At 50.1% G+C, this 17480-nt stretch overlaps 1 protein-coding gene across 1 annotated transcript in view; it reads left to right on the forward strand.

Annotated features, from left to right (window-relative positions):
• Positions 1 to 2943: 2943 nt before the first annotated feature.
• Positions 2944 to 17480, forward strand: part of rpe (ribulose-5-phosphate-3-epimerase) — a 61894-nt gene continuing 47357 nt past the window's right edge. Inside the window, exon 1 of the mRNA XM_085985368.1 lies at positions 2944 to 3166. Coding sequence (XP_085841494.1) covers positions 3045 to 3166 — 122 coding nt within the window. The 5' untranslated portion in view covers positions 2944 to 3044. The remainder of the gene's footprint in view (positions 3167 to 17480) is intronic.

Consider the following 17480-nt stretch of genomic DNA (forward strand, 5'->3'; position numbering starts at 1 on the left):
TTTCCTTAGGCCATCCTTCATGTATGACTTTGCTCAGCAGTGTGAGTTGTGCATCTTTCTCTGTTACTGCTCGGATCTCCTTCAGTTTTGAGTCACTCACTGTGTGTACTGCTTTTCAAAAAACAGTCCTGCAAACTTTAGCAAAGTGGTTCCGTTTACCACATTGCCTTCCTTTGGCAGGGCAGTGCTCCTTTTCCCCATGCACCTTGTTTCCACAATATCCACAGTTTTTGAAGCATTTTATGTCTGTGTCGCTCATTTTTAGAACTCTCTCTGTTCTGAAACACGCTCTCTGGGCGGTGTTCTTTGGTGTGTGTCTATTAACTGCGTGCACTGTCTGTTCACGCGAGCTGCTCGTGGCGCCGGTTATGGTTTTCAACTGTGCTTGGGCTATCTCGTGCGATCTAGCTATGTCCATAGCTTTGTCCAGCGTTAGCCCGGACCCAACATTCAAAAGTTTCTCTCTCACTTTAGTTGAATGTATTCCAAACACGATGTGGTCTCTGACCATCTCATCTTTATCTGCATATTCATAGTATTTTACCAGCAGTTTTAACTCATTCACGAACTGTTCAAATGACTCACTAGCTCCTTGTACTTTCTCCTGAAACTTGTACCTAGCGAATATCGTATTTGTCTTGGGCATCACATATGATTCAAAACGGTCAAAATAACTTTTCAGTACCTTTGCTTCATCTGCGGTGAGAGACCATATGTTAAAAATGTCTCTCCCTTTTTCTCCGATCCACAGGAGTAGGTAGCTGCATCTTTTTTCCTCCCCTTTGCTTTTCAGCGGACCCGAGAACATCAACTCCATGTGTTGCTTGAACTTGCTCCATTCTCTAGGTAAGTTCAAAGATTCCCAATCCATTCGAGGCGAGGGAGCTCCAATGATGTCCATTTACAATCCCTATTCTGACACCATGTCTTGTTTTGCACACTTTGTATAAAAATAATAAATTGCAGGACAACGGAGTATTACAGTTTAACTCCTTTATTAAGCATTAGGTCTGTGATCTTACTCATAGCAGCACCAGTGGGGAAAAGCATGGCATTAGGACCCCTAACCCTCGGGTCCCCTCCCTCACCTCTTTTTCCGATACATTGATGACTGTATCGGTGCCGTTTCCTGCTCTCGCCCCGAACTTGACAATTTCATTCACTTTGCCTCCAATTTCCACCCTTCCCTCACCTTCACATGGTCCACCTCGGACTCTTCCCTTCCCTTCCTCGACTTCTCCATCTCTATCTCTGGGGATAGGTTATCGACCAATATTCACTACAAGCCCACTGACTCCCACAGCTACCTGGTCTACACTTCCTCCCACCCCGCTTCCTGTAAGGACTCTATTCCATTCTCCCAGTTTCTCCGCCTCCGCCGTATCTGCTCCGACGACGACACCTTCCACACCAGTGCTTCAGACATGTCTTCCTTTTTCCGCAACCGAGGATTCCCCTCTACCGTGGTTGACATTGCCCTCGACCGTGTCAGTTCTATCTCCCGCACTTCTGCCCTCACCCCTGCCCCTCCCTCCCGGAACCACGATAGGGTTCCCCGTGTCCTCACCTTTCACCCCACCAGCCTCCACATTCAACGGATCATCCTCCGGCATTTCCGCTACCTCCAAAGTGATCCCACCACCAAACGTATCTTCCCCTCCCCTCCCCTTTCAGCATTCCGCAGGGACCGCTCCCTCCGAGACACCCTAGTCCACTCCTCTATCACCCCAAACAGCCCTTCCCCTTGCACCTTCCCGTGCAAGCGGAGGAGATGTAACACCTGCCCCTATACCTCCCCCCTTCCCACTGTCCAGGGCCCCAAACACCCCTTCCAGGTGAAACAGCGATTTACTTGTACTTCTCGCAATCTAGTATACTGTATTCGCTGCTCACGATGCAGTCTCCTCTACATTGGGGAGACCAAACGCAGATTGGGTGACCGCTTTGCGGAACACCTCCGTTCAGTCCGTAAGGGTGACCCCGAGCTTCCGGTCGCCTGTTATTTTAATTCACCGCTCCATTCCCACTCGGACCTCACCGTCCTTGGCCTCTTGTATTGTTCCACGGAAGCTCAACGTAAACTCGAGGAACAGCACCTCATCTTCCGATTAGGCAGTCTGCAGCCTTCCGGACTCAATATCGAGTTCAACAATTTCAGATCATAAGCTCGGCCCCCATTTCATTTTCTCTTGTAATTGTTCCACTCCTTTCCCCCCCCCCCCCTTTCCTTTTGTTTCTCTCTCACACCTGGCAGCTATCTTTTGCCCTGCCAGTACACTTTACACCTAATCCCAGCCTATTACCATCTCGTCTAGCTTCTAATCTCTTTTACTTCTTTTGTTTCTTTTATTCTTTTGTCCGATCGCGGCCCTGCCTTCGATCTAGTTTCTTTTCTTTCCAGTTTTGAAGAAGGGTCCAACCCGAAACGTCAACTCAAATTTCTCTCCACGGATGTTGCCTGACCTGCTGAGTTTTTCCAGCATTTTCTGTTGTTACTTCAAAACAATAGTAGTCCTTACAGATGCCTGCAGGCCAATGACAACTTAGCATGTGATCACATGTGAATATATTAGGTATTCCTTACAGATGCCTGCGGGCCACTGATAATTCAATATGCAAATGTTACAGTGATGATACCGTGGCCTTAGTGGCGGAAGGCCTCAGGCTCCGGCTACAGCGGCTCCAGGCCCGCGGAACTGACAGGGAGATCCAGTTGCCATAGTTACCGTCCGGGGAGCAGCCAATGATTTTAGAGCTTAGAAAATCATAGTTTTAAAAGAGGATGCGTTATATAAACATATAAACCACCGAATGTCTATTTTAATTCAGAACTGATTTTTACTTTCACCTAAAATTATTTTAGAGAAGTTTTCCATAAAAAAAGACAGTGAGCAGGCGCACCGCCGTGGAGCAGGCCGGGAGCTGTAGTTCACCACGCGCTCGCGGGGCGGGGACTGGGACAGTCACAGGGCGGAGCCGAGGCCGGGGCGGTCACAGTCACAGGGCGCTCACAGCAGGCCGGGCGTGGACTCCGGAAGCCGGCCATGGCGTACAGCTGTCGCATCGGGCCCTCTATCCTCAACAGCGACCTGGCGCGGCTCGGCTCCGAGTGCCGCCGCATGCTGGACTGCGGGGCCGACTACCTGCACCTCGATGTGATGGACGGGTGAGGACGCACGGCGGGGCTGGGCGATTCTGGGCCTGGGTACCGGCTCCAGCTTCTCTCAGTGAAGATTTCCCGGGGCGGGGACGGGACCGAGACCCTCTGTGCAGTAATGTACCCCAGTGTTGTACAGTGACAGACCTGTACCCATGAGTACTGTACCCCAGTGTTATACAGTGATAGACCTGCACCCATCAGTACTGTACCGAGTGTTATACAGTGATAGACCTGTACCCACCAGTACTGTACCCCAGTGTTATACAGTGACAGACCTGTACCCACCAATACTGTACCCCAGTGTTATACAGTGACAGACCTGTACCCACCAGTACTGTACCCCGTGTTATACAGTGATAGATCTGTGCCCACCAGTACTGTATCCCAGTGTTATACAGTGACAACACACATGTACCCACCAGTACTGTACCCCAGTGTTACAGTGACAGACCTGTACCCACCAGTACTGTAAGCCAGTGTTATACAGTGACAGACAGGCTTTGTGTCTTAATGCGAGGAGCCTTCGTAATAAGGTGGATGAATTAGCTGCGCAAATAGAGGTAAATGAATATGATATGCTTGGGATTACGGAAACATGGCTCCAGGGTGGCCAAGGCTGGGAACTCAACATCCAGGGGTATTCAATATTCAGGAAAGATAGGCAAATAGGAAAAGGAGGTGCGGTAGCATTGCTGGTTAAAGAGGGGATTAACACAATTGTAAGGAAGGATATTAGCTCTGATGACGTGGAATCTGTATGGGTAGAACTGGGAAATACCAAGGGGCAGAAAACGTTAGTGGGAGTGGTATATAGATCTCCAAACAGTAATGCGGAGGTTGGGGATGGCATTAAAAGGGAAATTAGAGAATCATGCAATAAGGGCACAGCAGTTATCATGGGTGACTTTAATCGACATATAGATTGGGCTAACCAAATTAGTAACAATACTGTGGAGGAGGAATTCCTGGAGTGTATACGGGATGGTTTCCTGGACCAATACGTCGAGGAACCAACTAGAGATCAGGCCATCTTAGACTGGGTATTATGTAATGAGAAAGGATTAATTAGCAATCTTGTTGTGCGAGGCCCCTTGGGTCGGAGCGATCATAATATGATAGAATTCTTCATTTAAGATGGAGAGGGAAGTAGTTGACTCGGAGACTAGGGCCCTGAATTTAAATAAAGGAAACTACGATGGTATGAGACGCGAGTTGGGTAGGATTGATTGGGGAATGTCACTCAAAGGGTTGACGGTGGATAGGCAATGGCAAACATTTAAAGATCGCATGGATGAACTACAGAATTTGTTCATCCCAGTTTGGCATAAAAATAAAACACAAAAGGTGACTCAACCGTGGCTAAAAAGTGAAATTAGGGATAGCATAAGATCCAAGGAGAGGACATATAAATTGGCCAGAAAAGCAGTAAACCTGAGGATTGGGAGCTGTTTAGGATTCAACAAAGGAGGACAAAGGGATTAATTAAGAAGGGGAAAATAGAGTATGAGAGTAAGCTTGCAGGGAACATAAAAACTGACTCAAAGTTTTTATAGATATGTGAAGAGAAAAAGATTGGTGAAGTCAAGCGTAGGTCTCTTGCAATCAGAATCAGGGAAATTTATAATGGGGAACAAAGAAATGGCTGACCAATTAAATACATACTTTGGTTCTGTCTTCACAAAGGAGGACACAAATAACCTCCCAGAGATGTTGGGGAACATAGGGTCTAATGAGAGGGAGGAACTGAAAGAAATCAGTATTTGTATGGAAATGGTGTTGGGGAAATTAACGGGATTGAAGGCCGATAAATCCCCAGGGCCTGATAATCTACATCCTAGGGTACTTAAGGAAGTGGCCCTAGAAATAGTAGATGCATTGCTGGTCATCTTCCAAAATTCAATAGACTCTGGAACAGTACCCATGGATTGGAGGGTAGCTAATGTTACCCCACTATTCAAAAAAGGTGGTAGAGAGAAAATGGGGAATTATAGACCGGTAAGCCAGACATTGGTAGTGGGGAAAATGCTAGAGTCCATTATAAAAGATGTAATAGCAGAGCACTTGGAAAACAGTGACAGGATCGGACAAAGTCAACATGGATTTACAAAAGGTAAATCGTGCTTGACTGATCTACTGGAATTTTTTGAGGATGTAACTGGTAAAATAGATAAGGGAGAACCATTGGATGTGGTGTATTTCGACTTTCAGAAGGCTTTCGATAAGGTCCCGCATGAGAGATTAGCGTGTAAAGTTAAGGCACATGGGATTGGGGGCAAGGTATTGACTTGGATAGAAAACTGGTTGGCAGACAGAAAGCAGAGTTGGAATAAACGGGTCTTTTTCCAAGTGGCAGGCAGTGACTAGTGGGGTACCGCAGGGATCGGTTCTAGGACCCCAGCTATTCACAATATATATTAATGATCTAGACGAGGGAACTAGATGTAATATCTCCAAGTTTGCAGATGACACAAAGCTGGGTGGGCGTGTGTGCTGTGAGGAGGATGCTGAGAAATTCCAGTATGATTTGGACAGGTTGAGTGATTGGGCAGAAGCGTGGCAGATGCAATATAACATGGATAAATGCGAGGTTATCCACTTTGGTGTCAAAAACAGGAAGGCAGATTATTATCTGAATGGCAATAGATTGGGAGAAGGGGAAGTGCAACGAGACCTAGGTGTCCTTGTGCACCAGTCGCTGAAGGTAAGCATGCAGGTGCAGCAGGCGGTTAAGAAGGCAAATGGTATGTTGGCCTTCGTAGCAAGAGGGTTCGAGTAGAGGAACAAGGATGTCTTGCTGCAGTTGTACAGGGCCTTGGTGAGACCACACCTTGAGTATTGTGTGCAGTTTTGGTCGACTTATCTGAGGAAGGATGTTCTTGCCATGGAGGGAGTGCAGCGAAGATTCACCTGATACCTGGGATGGCAGGAATGACGTATGAGGAGAGATTGGGTCGATTGGGCTTATACTCGCTGGAGTTTAGAAGAATGAGAGGGGATCTCATTGAAACTTATAAAATTCTAACAGGACTAGACAGACTAGATGGAGGAAGGATGTTCCCGATGGTCGGGGAGTCCAGAACCAGGGGTCACAGTCTAAGGATAAGAGGTAAGCCATTTAGGACAGAGATGAGGAGGAATTTCTTCACCCAGAGAGTGGTGAACCTGTGGAATTCTCTACCACAGAAGGTAGTGGAGGCCAATTCATTAAATATATTCAAGAAGGAGTTGGATATATTTCTTAAGGCTAAAGGGATATGGGGAGAAAGCAGGGACAGGGTACTGAATTTGGATGAATAGCCATGATCTCGTTGAATGGCGGAGCAGGCTCGAATTGCCAAATGGCCTACTCCTGCTCCTATCTTCTATGTATCTATGTATCTATGTACCTGTACCTGCCAGTACTGTACCCCACTGTTATACAGTGACAGACCTGTACCCCAGTGTTATACAGTGACTGACCTGTACCCACCAGTATTCTACCCCAGTATTAGTGTCAGACGTGTACCCACCAGTACTGTACCGCAGTGTTATACAGTCATAGTTATACAGCACAGAAAAAGGCCCTTCGGCCCATCGTGTCCGCGCCGGCTATCAAGCCCTATCTATTCTAATCCCATTTTCCAGCACTTGGTCTGTAGCCTTGTATGCTATGGTGCTTCAAGTGCTCATCTAAATGCTTCTTGAATGTTGTGAGGGTTCCTGCCTCTACCACCCTTTCAGGCAGTGAGTTCCAGATTCCAACCACCCTCTGGGTGAAAAAGTTTTTCCTCAAATCCCCTCTAAACCTCCTGCCCCTTACCTTGAAACTATGCCCCCTGGCTATTGTCTGCTCTACTAAGGGGAAAAGTTCCTTTCTATCTACCCTATCTATGCCCCTCATAATTTTGTACACCTCAATCAGGTCCCCCCTCAGCCTTCTCTGCTCTAAGGAAAACAGCCGCAGCCTGTCCGGTCTCTCTTCATATCTGAAACGCTCCAGCCCAGGTAACATCCTGGTGAATCTCCTCTGCACCCTCTCTAATGCAATCACATCCTTCCTATAGTGTGGGGACCAGAAATGCACACAGTATTCCAGCTGTGGCCTAACTAGCGTTTTGTACAGCTCCATCATAACCTCCCTGCTCTTATATTCTATGCCTCGGCTAATGAAGGCAAGTATCCCATATGCCTTTTTAACCACCTTATCTACCTGTCCTGCTGCCTTCAGGGATCTATGTACATGGAGACCAAGGTCCCTCTGATCCTCTGTCCCTCCTAGGGTCCTACCATTCATTGTGTATTCCCTTGCCTTGTTAGTCCTCCCAAAATGCATCACCTCTCACTTTTCAGGATTAAATTCCATTTGCCACTGTTCTGCCCATCTGACCAACCCATCTATATCGTCCTGCAGACTGAGGCTACCCTCCTCGCTATTTACCACTCCACCAATTTTTGTGACAGTCCTGTACCCACCAGTACTGTACCCCAGTGTTATACAGTAACAGACATGTACCCACCAGTACTGTACCCCAGTGATATACAGTGACAGACCTGTACCCATCATTACTGTACCTCAGTTATACTTTGACAGACCTGCACCCACCAGTGCTGTACCCGAGTGTTGGTGACAGTCATGTAGCCATCAGTACAGTACCCCAGTGTTACAGTGACAGACCTGTCCCCACCAGTGTACAGTGACAGGCCTATACCTGTGCTGGGGAGAGAGGGGGCCGGGTCCATCTGTGCTGGGGGGGTGTCCGGGAGCCCCTGTGCTGGGGGGGTGTCCGGGTCCCCCTGTGATGGGGGGGCGAGGGGCCGGGTCCCCCTGTGCTGGGGCGGGGGGAGGGGCCGGGTCCCCCTGTGCTGGGGCCGGGTCCCCCTGTGCTTGGGGGGGGGGGGGGGGGGGGAAGGGGCCGGGTCCCCCTGTGCTGGGGGGGTGTCCGGGTCCCCCTGTGGTGGGGGGGGGCGAGGGGCCGGGTCCCCCTGTGCTTGGGGGGGGGGGGGGGGGGAGGGGCCGGGTCCCCCTGTGGTGGGGGGGCGAGGGGCCGGGTCCCCCTATGCTGGGGGGGTGTCCGAGTCCCCCTGTGGTGGGGGGGCGAGGGGCCGGGTCCCCCTGTGGTGGGGGGGGAGGGGCCGGGTCCCCCTGTGGTGGGGGGGGCGGGGCCAGGTCCCCCTGTGCTTGGGGGGGGGGGGGGGAGGGGCCGGGTCCCCCTGTGCTGGGGGGTGGCGAGGAACAGGGTCCCCCTGTGCTGGGCGGCTGGGAGGGGCCAGGTCCCCCTGTGCTGGGGGGGTGTCCCGGGTCCCCCTGTGCTGGGGGGGGGGCGAGGAACAGGGTCCCCCTGTGCTGGGCGGCTGGGAGGGGCCAGGTCCCCCTGTGCTGGGGGGGTGTCCGGGTCCCCCTGTGATGGGGGGGGGCGAGGGGCCGGGTCCCCCTGTGCTGGTGGGGGGGAGGGGCCGGGTCCCCCTGTGCTGGGGGGTGGGCGAGGAGCAGGGTCCCCCTGAGCTGGGGGGCTGGGAGGGGCCGGGTCCCCCTGTGGTGGGGGGGGAGGGGCCGGGTCCCCCTGTGCTGGGGGGGGGGGCGAGGGGCCGGGTCCCCCTGTGCTGGGGGGTGTCCGGGTCCCCCTGTGCTGGGGGGGGTGCGAGGGGCCGGGTCCCCCTGTGCTGGGGGGTGTCCGGGTCCCCCTGTGCTGGGGGGGGGGGGCGAGGGGCCGGGTCCCCCTGTGCTGGGGGGTGTCCGGGTCCCCCTGTGATGGGGGGGGGCGAGGGGCCGGGTCCCCCTGTGCTGGGGGGCTGGGAGGGGCCGGGACCCCCTGTGCTGGGGGGCTGGGTGGGGCCGGGTCCCCCTGTGCTGGGGGGGAGGGGGGCGAGGGGCAGGGTCCGCCTGTGCTGGGGGGCTGGGAGGGGCCGGGACCCCCTGTGCTGGGGGGGTGTCCGGGTCCCCCTGTGCTGGGGGGGCTGGGAGGGGCCAGGACCCCCCTGTGCTGGGGGGCTGGGAGGGGCCGGGACCCCCTGTGCTGGGGGGTTGGGAGCGGCCGGGACCCCCTGTGCTGGGGCGCTGGGAGGGGCCGGGACCCCCTGTGCTGGGGGGCAGGGAGGGGCCGGGACCCCCTGTGCTGGGGGGCAGGGTGGGGCCGGGACCCCCTGTGCTGGGGTGCAGGGAGGGGCCGGGACCCCCTGTGCTGGGAGGGGCCGGGACCCACTGTGCTGGGAGGGGCCGGGACCCCCTGTGCTGGGGGGCTGGGAGGGGCCGGGACCCCCTGTGCTGGGGGGCTGGGAGGGGCCGGGACCCCCTGTGCTGGGGGGCTGGGAGGGGCCGGGACCCCCTGTGCTGGGGGGCTGGGAGGGGCCGGGACCCCCTGTGCTGGGGGGGCAGGGAGGGGCCGGGACCCCCTGTGCTGGGGGGAAGGGAGGGGCCGGGACCCCCTGTGCTGGGGGGCTGGGAGGGGCCGGGACCCCCTGTGCTGGGGGGCCGGGACCCCCTGTGCTGGGGGGCTGGGAGGGGCCGGGACCCCCTGTGCTGGGGGGCTGGGAGGGGCCGGGACCCCCTGTGCTGGGGGGCTGGGAGGGGCCGGGACTCCCTGTGCTGGGGGGCTGGGAGGGGCCGGGACCCCCTGTGCTGGGGGGCTGGTAGGGGCCGGGACCCCCTGTGCTGGGGGGCTGGGAGGGGCCGGGACCCCCTGTGCTGGGGGGCTGGGAGGGGCCGGGACCCCCTGTGCTGGGGGGCTGCGAGGGGCCGGGACCCCCTGTGCTGGGGGTGTGGCCGGGTCTCCATGTGACCTCCTCATATTGACCATTGATGCTCTTGAAACCTGTCCCTTCTCCCAGCTGGGTAGGACTGCACTCACCTGTTGTATCCAATCTTTGCCAGAGAATCAATTCAATTAAACTCAAATCGCTTTATTGGCATGATGACAAGGTGCATCTTATGTTGCCAAAGCATCGAAAAACATTTATGGTTGAACACATAAACACAGATCTATCCATATAGTGTATAAACAGATATATCCCTGAGTGTATAAATATACATTCATATAATTTGTATATACTCTTTTCTTAGATTTAATGGTTGTCCCTCTGTTTATGGCAAGCTGTAACATAGTGTGCCGCTAAGATTACACAATTTCTCTCTTCCCCTAGTAGGTATGGGAGTTTTTGGTCGTCATTCAAATTTCTGAATTCCGGGCATATTTTTGTGAATTTTGGCTAGAAATTCTCCCTTATGCCCTGATATTTTCTACAAGCTGTGAGGAAGTGCATCTCTGTCTCCACCACTCCCTGACTGCAGTGAGAGCATATCCTGTCCTCTCTTGGTAGCCGGGTCTGCCTGTGTCTACCTTTTTCGATGGCCAGGCTATGTTCACTAAGTCTGTACATTGTCACGGTTTTTCTCAGTTTGCTACCCTTTACCATGGTCAGGTAATCAGCCATGTTGTATTGTCTGTTTAGGGCCAAGTAGCAATTGAGTTTGTTTTGGGTTTTTGTTGTTTCTGCCCAATATGACAGACATTTTTCCTTTTGCTTAGTGACGATTGTGTTGGGTCGAATTCTTTGTGTTACGCTGTCACTGTCCTGGGGCTGGTTATTGTTAGTAGTGTTAGTAGTTACTTCACTGAGTCCCAGGACTAGTTGACTGAGGGTATTCTTCTTTATGGTCCTCTCTTGGCATTTCAGGGCTTCGTAATGATAGCAGTGGGGGTTGCTCATTTCTAGGTGTTTCCAAAATTTGGTGGCTCTTTTTTGGATAGTGATTATTAATGGATATTGGCCTAGTTCTGCCCTGCATGCATTGTTTACGGTTTTCCTTTGAGTCCGGAGGATACTTTTACAGAATTCTGCATGTAGGATCTCAATTGGGTGTTTGTCCCATTTTGCAAATTCTTGTTGTGTTAGCGGTCCCCACACCTCACTGCCATAGAGTGCAATTGGTTCAATTACTCATTTAAAAATTTTGAGCCAAATGCTAATTGGGATTTCTATTTGGATTGATTTTTTAATGGCCTTCTTGCTTTCTCTTTCAGTTCATTCACAGCCAGATGAAAATTTCCCATAGAACTGATTTTTAAGCCCAAGTATGTGTAGTTAGTGGTTTGTTCAATTTTAGTTGTTCCTAGTGTGAAATTTATTTTGGGTCCCTGATGTCTGGATCTTTGCTGGAACACAAGGACTTTGGTTTTTTGGGGGTTTATTGTCAGGGCCCAGGTCTGACAGAACAACTCCAGCAGATCCAGGTTCTGCTGTAGACCCTCCTTAGTTGGTGACAGCAGAACCAGGTCATCTGCATAGAGGAGGAATTTAACCTTGGATTCATATAGGGTGAGGCCGGGTGCTGTAGATTGTTCAAGTAGTTTTGCCAATTCATTTATGTAAATATTAGTGTCGGTGAGATGGGCGAGCCCTGCGTCACACCACGCCCCTGTGGGAAGTATTTTGTTTGTCTCCAATTTTAACTGCACATTTATTGTTTGTATACATTGATTTAATTACATCATATGTTTTTCCCCCTACACCACTTTCGATAAGTTTCAGGAATAGACCGTCGTGCCTGATGGAATCGAAAGCCTTCTGGAAATCTATAAAGCAGGCAAAAATTTTGCTTTTGTTTTGATGAACATGTTTATCAATTAGGGTCTGTAGGGTGAAGATATGATCTGATGTTCTATAGTTTGGTAGGAATCCAATTTGGCTTTTACTCAAGTCATTGTGCTCCTCAAGGAAGTTTATAAGTCTTTTGTTTATGATACTACAGAATACCTTCCCCAGGTTACTGTTTACACAGATGCCTCGATAGTTATTTGGGTCAACTTTGTCCCCACTTTTGTATATGGGCGTTATGAGTCCTTTGTTCCAGATATCAGGGAAGTAACCGACACTCAGAACCAAGTTGAAGAGTTTTAGGATAGCCTGTTTCATTTTATCGTCCGTGTGTTTAATCATCTCGCTTAGTATGCCGTCTGCACCGCAAGCTTTTCCTGGTCGCAGGTCCTTGAGTTTTTCAAATAGCTCTTTCTGTTATTATGGAGTCTAGCGGGTTTTGGTTATCTTTTATGGCCATTTTGAGCTTTTCCAGTTTTTTGCATATTTGGTATTGCTCTGGGCTTAGTGTGTTTTTCTGGTATTATTTTTCAAAGTGGTTTCCCCATGTGTCTCCATTTTGAATGGCCAATTCCTCCAATGGCTTCTCTTCCTGCTCCCGCACCATTAACCTCTGGTGTCCCCCAAGGATGGGCGTGTTGCTCCACTTACTACTTGGAAGATTTATTCATTCAGTACGTGAATTATATTGTGCTCATCCTCTGTTTCAGTCCCATTAACTTTTTAGGGATTCACCTGTTCTCTGACTGCCCTGTAGCTGTTCGAGGAATGAAAGGATTTCTTGCTGTTGGGTTTGCAATTGCAGTTATGCTTTTTGGCCAGGTTATTCTTTGCCCCTTGAATTCTGCAGACTCCAATATTCATCCTAGTGATGCTCTCTCCCGCTTTCTTCCTGTGGGAATTTTAGAGATCGTTTTCCTCTGATTATGGTGTTCATCTGTTTGGGATCATGTTTAGTCTACATTTGGGAATCCTGGGCATGTGTTTCTCCTGGTGTTCAGCATGTGTCTTTAAAAGTGTTACACTTGTTCTCAGCTCGAATCAATGCTCCAGATTTTCGCTGTGATCGAACTGTTACTTCATTAGTAATCGTAGTAAACAACTAACAGTAAATATTATCTACAGAATGCAGCATTATCTCTCCGTAAACTTGCAGTAGTGAGATTAAAGTTGGCGATGTTGTACATAAACTTTATGGAGCCGATTGCAGCATTCAAATATGGACAAAAATAGCGACATTGGCTTCTTGGACGATGCACTCAGCTTGTCATTAGAGATCACTCCTACAGTGAGAGACCTGTACCCCCCAGTACTGTACCCCAGTGTTACAGTGACAGACCTGTACCCACCAGTACTGTACCGCAGTGTTATACAGTGACAGACCTGTACCCACCAGTACTGTACCGCAGTGTTATACAGTGACAGACCTGTACCCACCAGTACTGTACCCCAGTGTTATACAGTGACAGACCTGTACCCACCAGTACTGTACCCCAGTGTTATACAGTGACAGACCTGTCCCCACCAGTACTGTACCCCAGTATTATAGTGACAGACCTGTACCCCCGTACTGTACCCCAGTGTTATACAATGACAGACCTGTACCCACCAGTACTGTACCCCAGTGTTAGTGACAGACCTGTACCCACCAGTACTGTACCCCAGTGTTCTACAGTGACAGACCTGTACCCACCAGTACTGTACCCCAGTGTTAGTGACAGACCTGTACCCACCAGTACTGTACCGCAGTGTTCATGACAGACCTGTACCCACCAGTATTGTACCCCAGTGTTATACAGTGACAGACCTGTACCCACCGGACTGTACCCCAGTGTTATAGTGTGACAGACCTGTACCCACCAGTACTGTACCCCAGTGTTATACAGTGACAGACCTGTACCCACCAGTACTGTACCCCAGTGTTATACAGTGACAGACCTGTACCCACCAGTACTGTACCCCAGTGTTATACAGTGACAGACCTGTACCCACCAGTACTGTACCCCAGTGTTATACAGTGGACAGACCTGTACCCCAGTGTTATAGTGACAGACCTGTACCCACCAGTACTGTACCCCAGTGTTACACAGTGACAGACCAGTACCCACCAGTACTGTACCCAGTGTTAGTGACAGACCTGTACCCCCCAGTACTGTACCCCAGTGTTACACAGTGACAGACCTGTCCCCACCAGTACTGTACCCCAGTATTATAGTGACAGACCTGTACCCCCGTACTGTACCCCAGTGTTATACAATGACAGACCTGTACCCACCAGTACTGTACCCCAGTGTTAGTGACAGACCTGTACCCACCAGTACTGTACCCCAGTGTTCTACAGTGACAGACCTGTACCCACCAGTACTGTACCCAGGGTTATACAGTGACAGACCAGTACCCAGCAGTACTGTACCCCAGTGTTATACAGTGACAGACCTGTCCCCACCCGTACTGTACCCCAGTGTTATAAGTGACAGACCTGTCCCCACCAGTACTGTACCCCAGTATTATAGTGACAGACCTGTACCCCCGTACTGTACCCCAGTGTTATACAATGACAGACCTGTACCCACCAGTACTGTACCTCAGTGTTAGTGACAGACCTGTACCCACCAGTACTGTACCCCAGTGTTCTACAGTGACAGACCTGTACCCACCAGTACTGTACCGCAGTGTTCGTGACAGACCTGTACCACCAGGACTGTACCCCAGTGTTATAGTGTGACAGACCTGTACCCACCAGTACTGTACCCCAGTGTTATACAGTGACAGACCTGTACCCACCAGTACTGTACCCAGTGTTATAGTGACAGACCTGTACCCACTAGTACTGTACCCCAGTGTTATACAGTGATAGACCTGTACCCACCAGTACTGTACCCCAGTGTTATACAGTGACAGACCAGTACCCACCATTACTGTACCCCAGTGTTATACTGTGACAGACCTGTACCCACCAGTACTGTACCCCAGTGTTACACCGTGACAGACCTGTACCCCAGTGTTATAGTGACAGACCTGTACCAACCAGTACTGTACCCCAGTGTTAGTGACAGACCTGTACCAACCAGTGCTGTACCCGAGTGTTATACAGTGACAGACCGGCACCCACCAGTACTGTACCCCAGTGTTATACAGTGATAGACCTGTACCCACCAGTACTGTACCCCAGTGTTAGTGACAGACCTGTACCCACCAGTACTGTACCCCAGTGTTACACAGTGACAGACCCTGTACCCACCAGTACTGTACCCTAGTGTTATACGTGACAGACCTGTACCCACCAGTACTGTACCCTAGTGTTATACAGTGACAGACCTGTACCCACCAGTACTGTACCCAGTGTTATACAGTGACGGACCTGTACCCACCAGTACTGTACCCCAGTGTTATACAGTGACAGACTGTACCCACCATTACTGTACCCGTGTTAGTGACAGACCTCTATGCAGCATTACTGTACCCGTGTTATACAGTGACAGACCTGTACCCACCAGTACTGTACCCCAGTATTAGTGACAGACCTGCACCCACCAGTACTGTACCCTAGTGTTATACAGTGACAGACCTGTACCCACCAGTACTGCACCCCAGTGTTATACAGTGACAGACCTGTACCCACCAGTACTGTACCCGTGTTACAGTGACAGACCTGTACCCCCCAGTATTGTACCGCAGTGTTATACAGTGACAGAGCTGTACCCACCAGTACTGTACCCCAGTGTTATACAGTGACAGACCTGTACACACCAGGACTGTACCCCAGTGTTATACAGTGACAGACCTGTACACAGCAGTACTGTACCCCAGTGTTAGTGACAGACCTGTACCCACCAGTACTGTACCCCAGTGTTATACAGTGGCAGACCTGTCCCTGCCAGTACTGTACCCGTGTTATACAGTGACAGACCTGTGCCCACCAGTACTGTACCCCAGTGTTTTTCAGTGACACACTGTACCCACCAGTACTGTCCCCCAGTGTTATACAGTGACAACACACCTGTACCCACCAGTACTGTACCCCAGTGTTACAGTGACAGACCTGTACCCACCAGTACTGTAAGCCAGTGTTATACAGTGACAGACAGGCTTTGTGTCTTAATGCGAGGAGCCTTCGTAATAAGGTGGATGAATTAGCTGCGCAAATAGAGGTAAATGAATATGATATGCTTGGGATTACGGAAACATGGCTCCAGGGTGGCCAAGGCTGGGAACTCAACATCCAGGGGTATTCAATATTCAGGAAAGATAGGCAAAAAGGAAAAGGAGGTGCGGTAGCATTGCTGGTTAAAGAGGGGATTAACACAATTGTAAGGAAGGATATTAGCTCTGATGACGTGGAATCTGTATGGGTAGAACTGGGAAATACCAAGGGGCAGAAAACGTTAGTGGGAGTGGTATATAGATCTCCAAACAGTAATGCGGAGGTTGGGGATGGCATTAAAAGGGAAATTAGAGAAGCATGCAATAAGGGCACAGCAGTTATCATGGGTGACTTTAATCGACATATAGATTGGGCTAACCAAATTAGTAACAATACTGTGGAGGAGGAATTCCTGGAGTGTATACGGGATGGTTTCCTGGACCAATACGTCGAGGAACCAACTAGAGATCAGGCCATCTTAGACTGGGTATTATGTAATGAGAAAGGATTAATTAACAATCTTGTGCGAGGCCCCTTGGGTCGGAGCGATCATAATATGATAGAATTCTTCATTTAAGATGGAGAGGGAAGTAGTTGACTCGGAGACTAGGGCCCTGAATTTAAATAAAGGAAACTACGATGGTATGAGACGCGAGTTGGGTAGGATTGATTGGGGAATGTCACTCAAAGGGTTGACGGTGGATAGGCAATGGCAAACATTTAAAGATCGCATGGATGAACTACAGAATTTGTTCATCCCAGTTTGGCATAAAAATAAAACAAAAAAGGTGACTCAACCGTGGCTAAAAAGTGAAATTAGGGATAGCATAAGATCCAAGGAGAGGACATATAAATTGGCCAGAAAAGCAGTAAACCTGAGGATTGGGAGCTGTTTAGGATTCAACAAAGGAGGACAAAGGGATTAATTAAGAAGGAGAAAATAGAGTATGAGAGTAAGCTTGCAGGGAACATAAAAACTGACTAAAAGTTTTTATAGATATGTGAAGAGAAAAAGATTGGTGAAGTCAAGCGTAGGTCCCTTGCAATCAGAATCAGGGAAATTTATAATGGGGAACAAAGAAATGGCTGACCAATTAAATACATACTTTGGTTCTGTTTTCACAAAGGAGGACACAAGTAACCTCCCAAAGATGTTGGGGAACATAGGGTCTAATGAGAGGGAGGAACTGAAAGAAATCAGTATTTGTATGGAAATGGTGTTGGGGAAATTAACGGGATTGAAGGCCAATAAATCCCCAGGGCCTGATAATCTACATCCTAGGGTACTTAAGGAAGTGGCCCTAGAAATAGTAGATGCATTGCTGGTCATCTTCCAAAATTCAATAGACTCTGGAACAGTACCCATGGATTGGAGGGTAGCTAATGTTACCCCACTATTCAAAAAAAGGTGGTAGAGAGAAAATGGGGAATTATAGACCGGTAAGCCAGACATTGGTAGTGGGGAAAATGCTAGAGTCCATTATAAAAGATGTAATAGCAGAGCACTTGGAAAACAGTGACAGGATCGGACAAAGTCAACATGGATTTACAAAAGGTAAATCGTGCTTGACTAATCTACTGGAATTTTTTGAGGATGTAACTGGT

The sequence above is a fragment of the Somniosus microcephalus genome, chromosome 4, assembly GCF_052327205.1.
Source record: "Somniosus microcephalus isolate GS21.2 chromosome 4, FLI_Smic_1.0, whole genome shotgun sequence".
NCBI classification, from domain to species: Eukaryota; Metazoa; Chordata; class Chondrichthyes; order Squaliformes; family Somniosidae; genus Somniosus; species Somniosus microcephalus.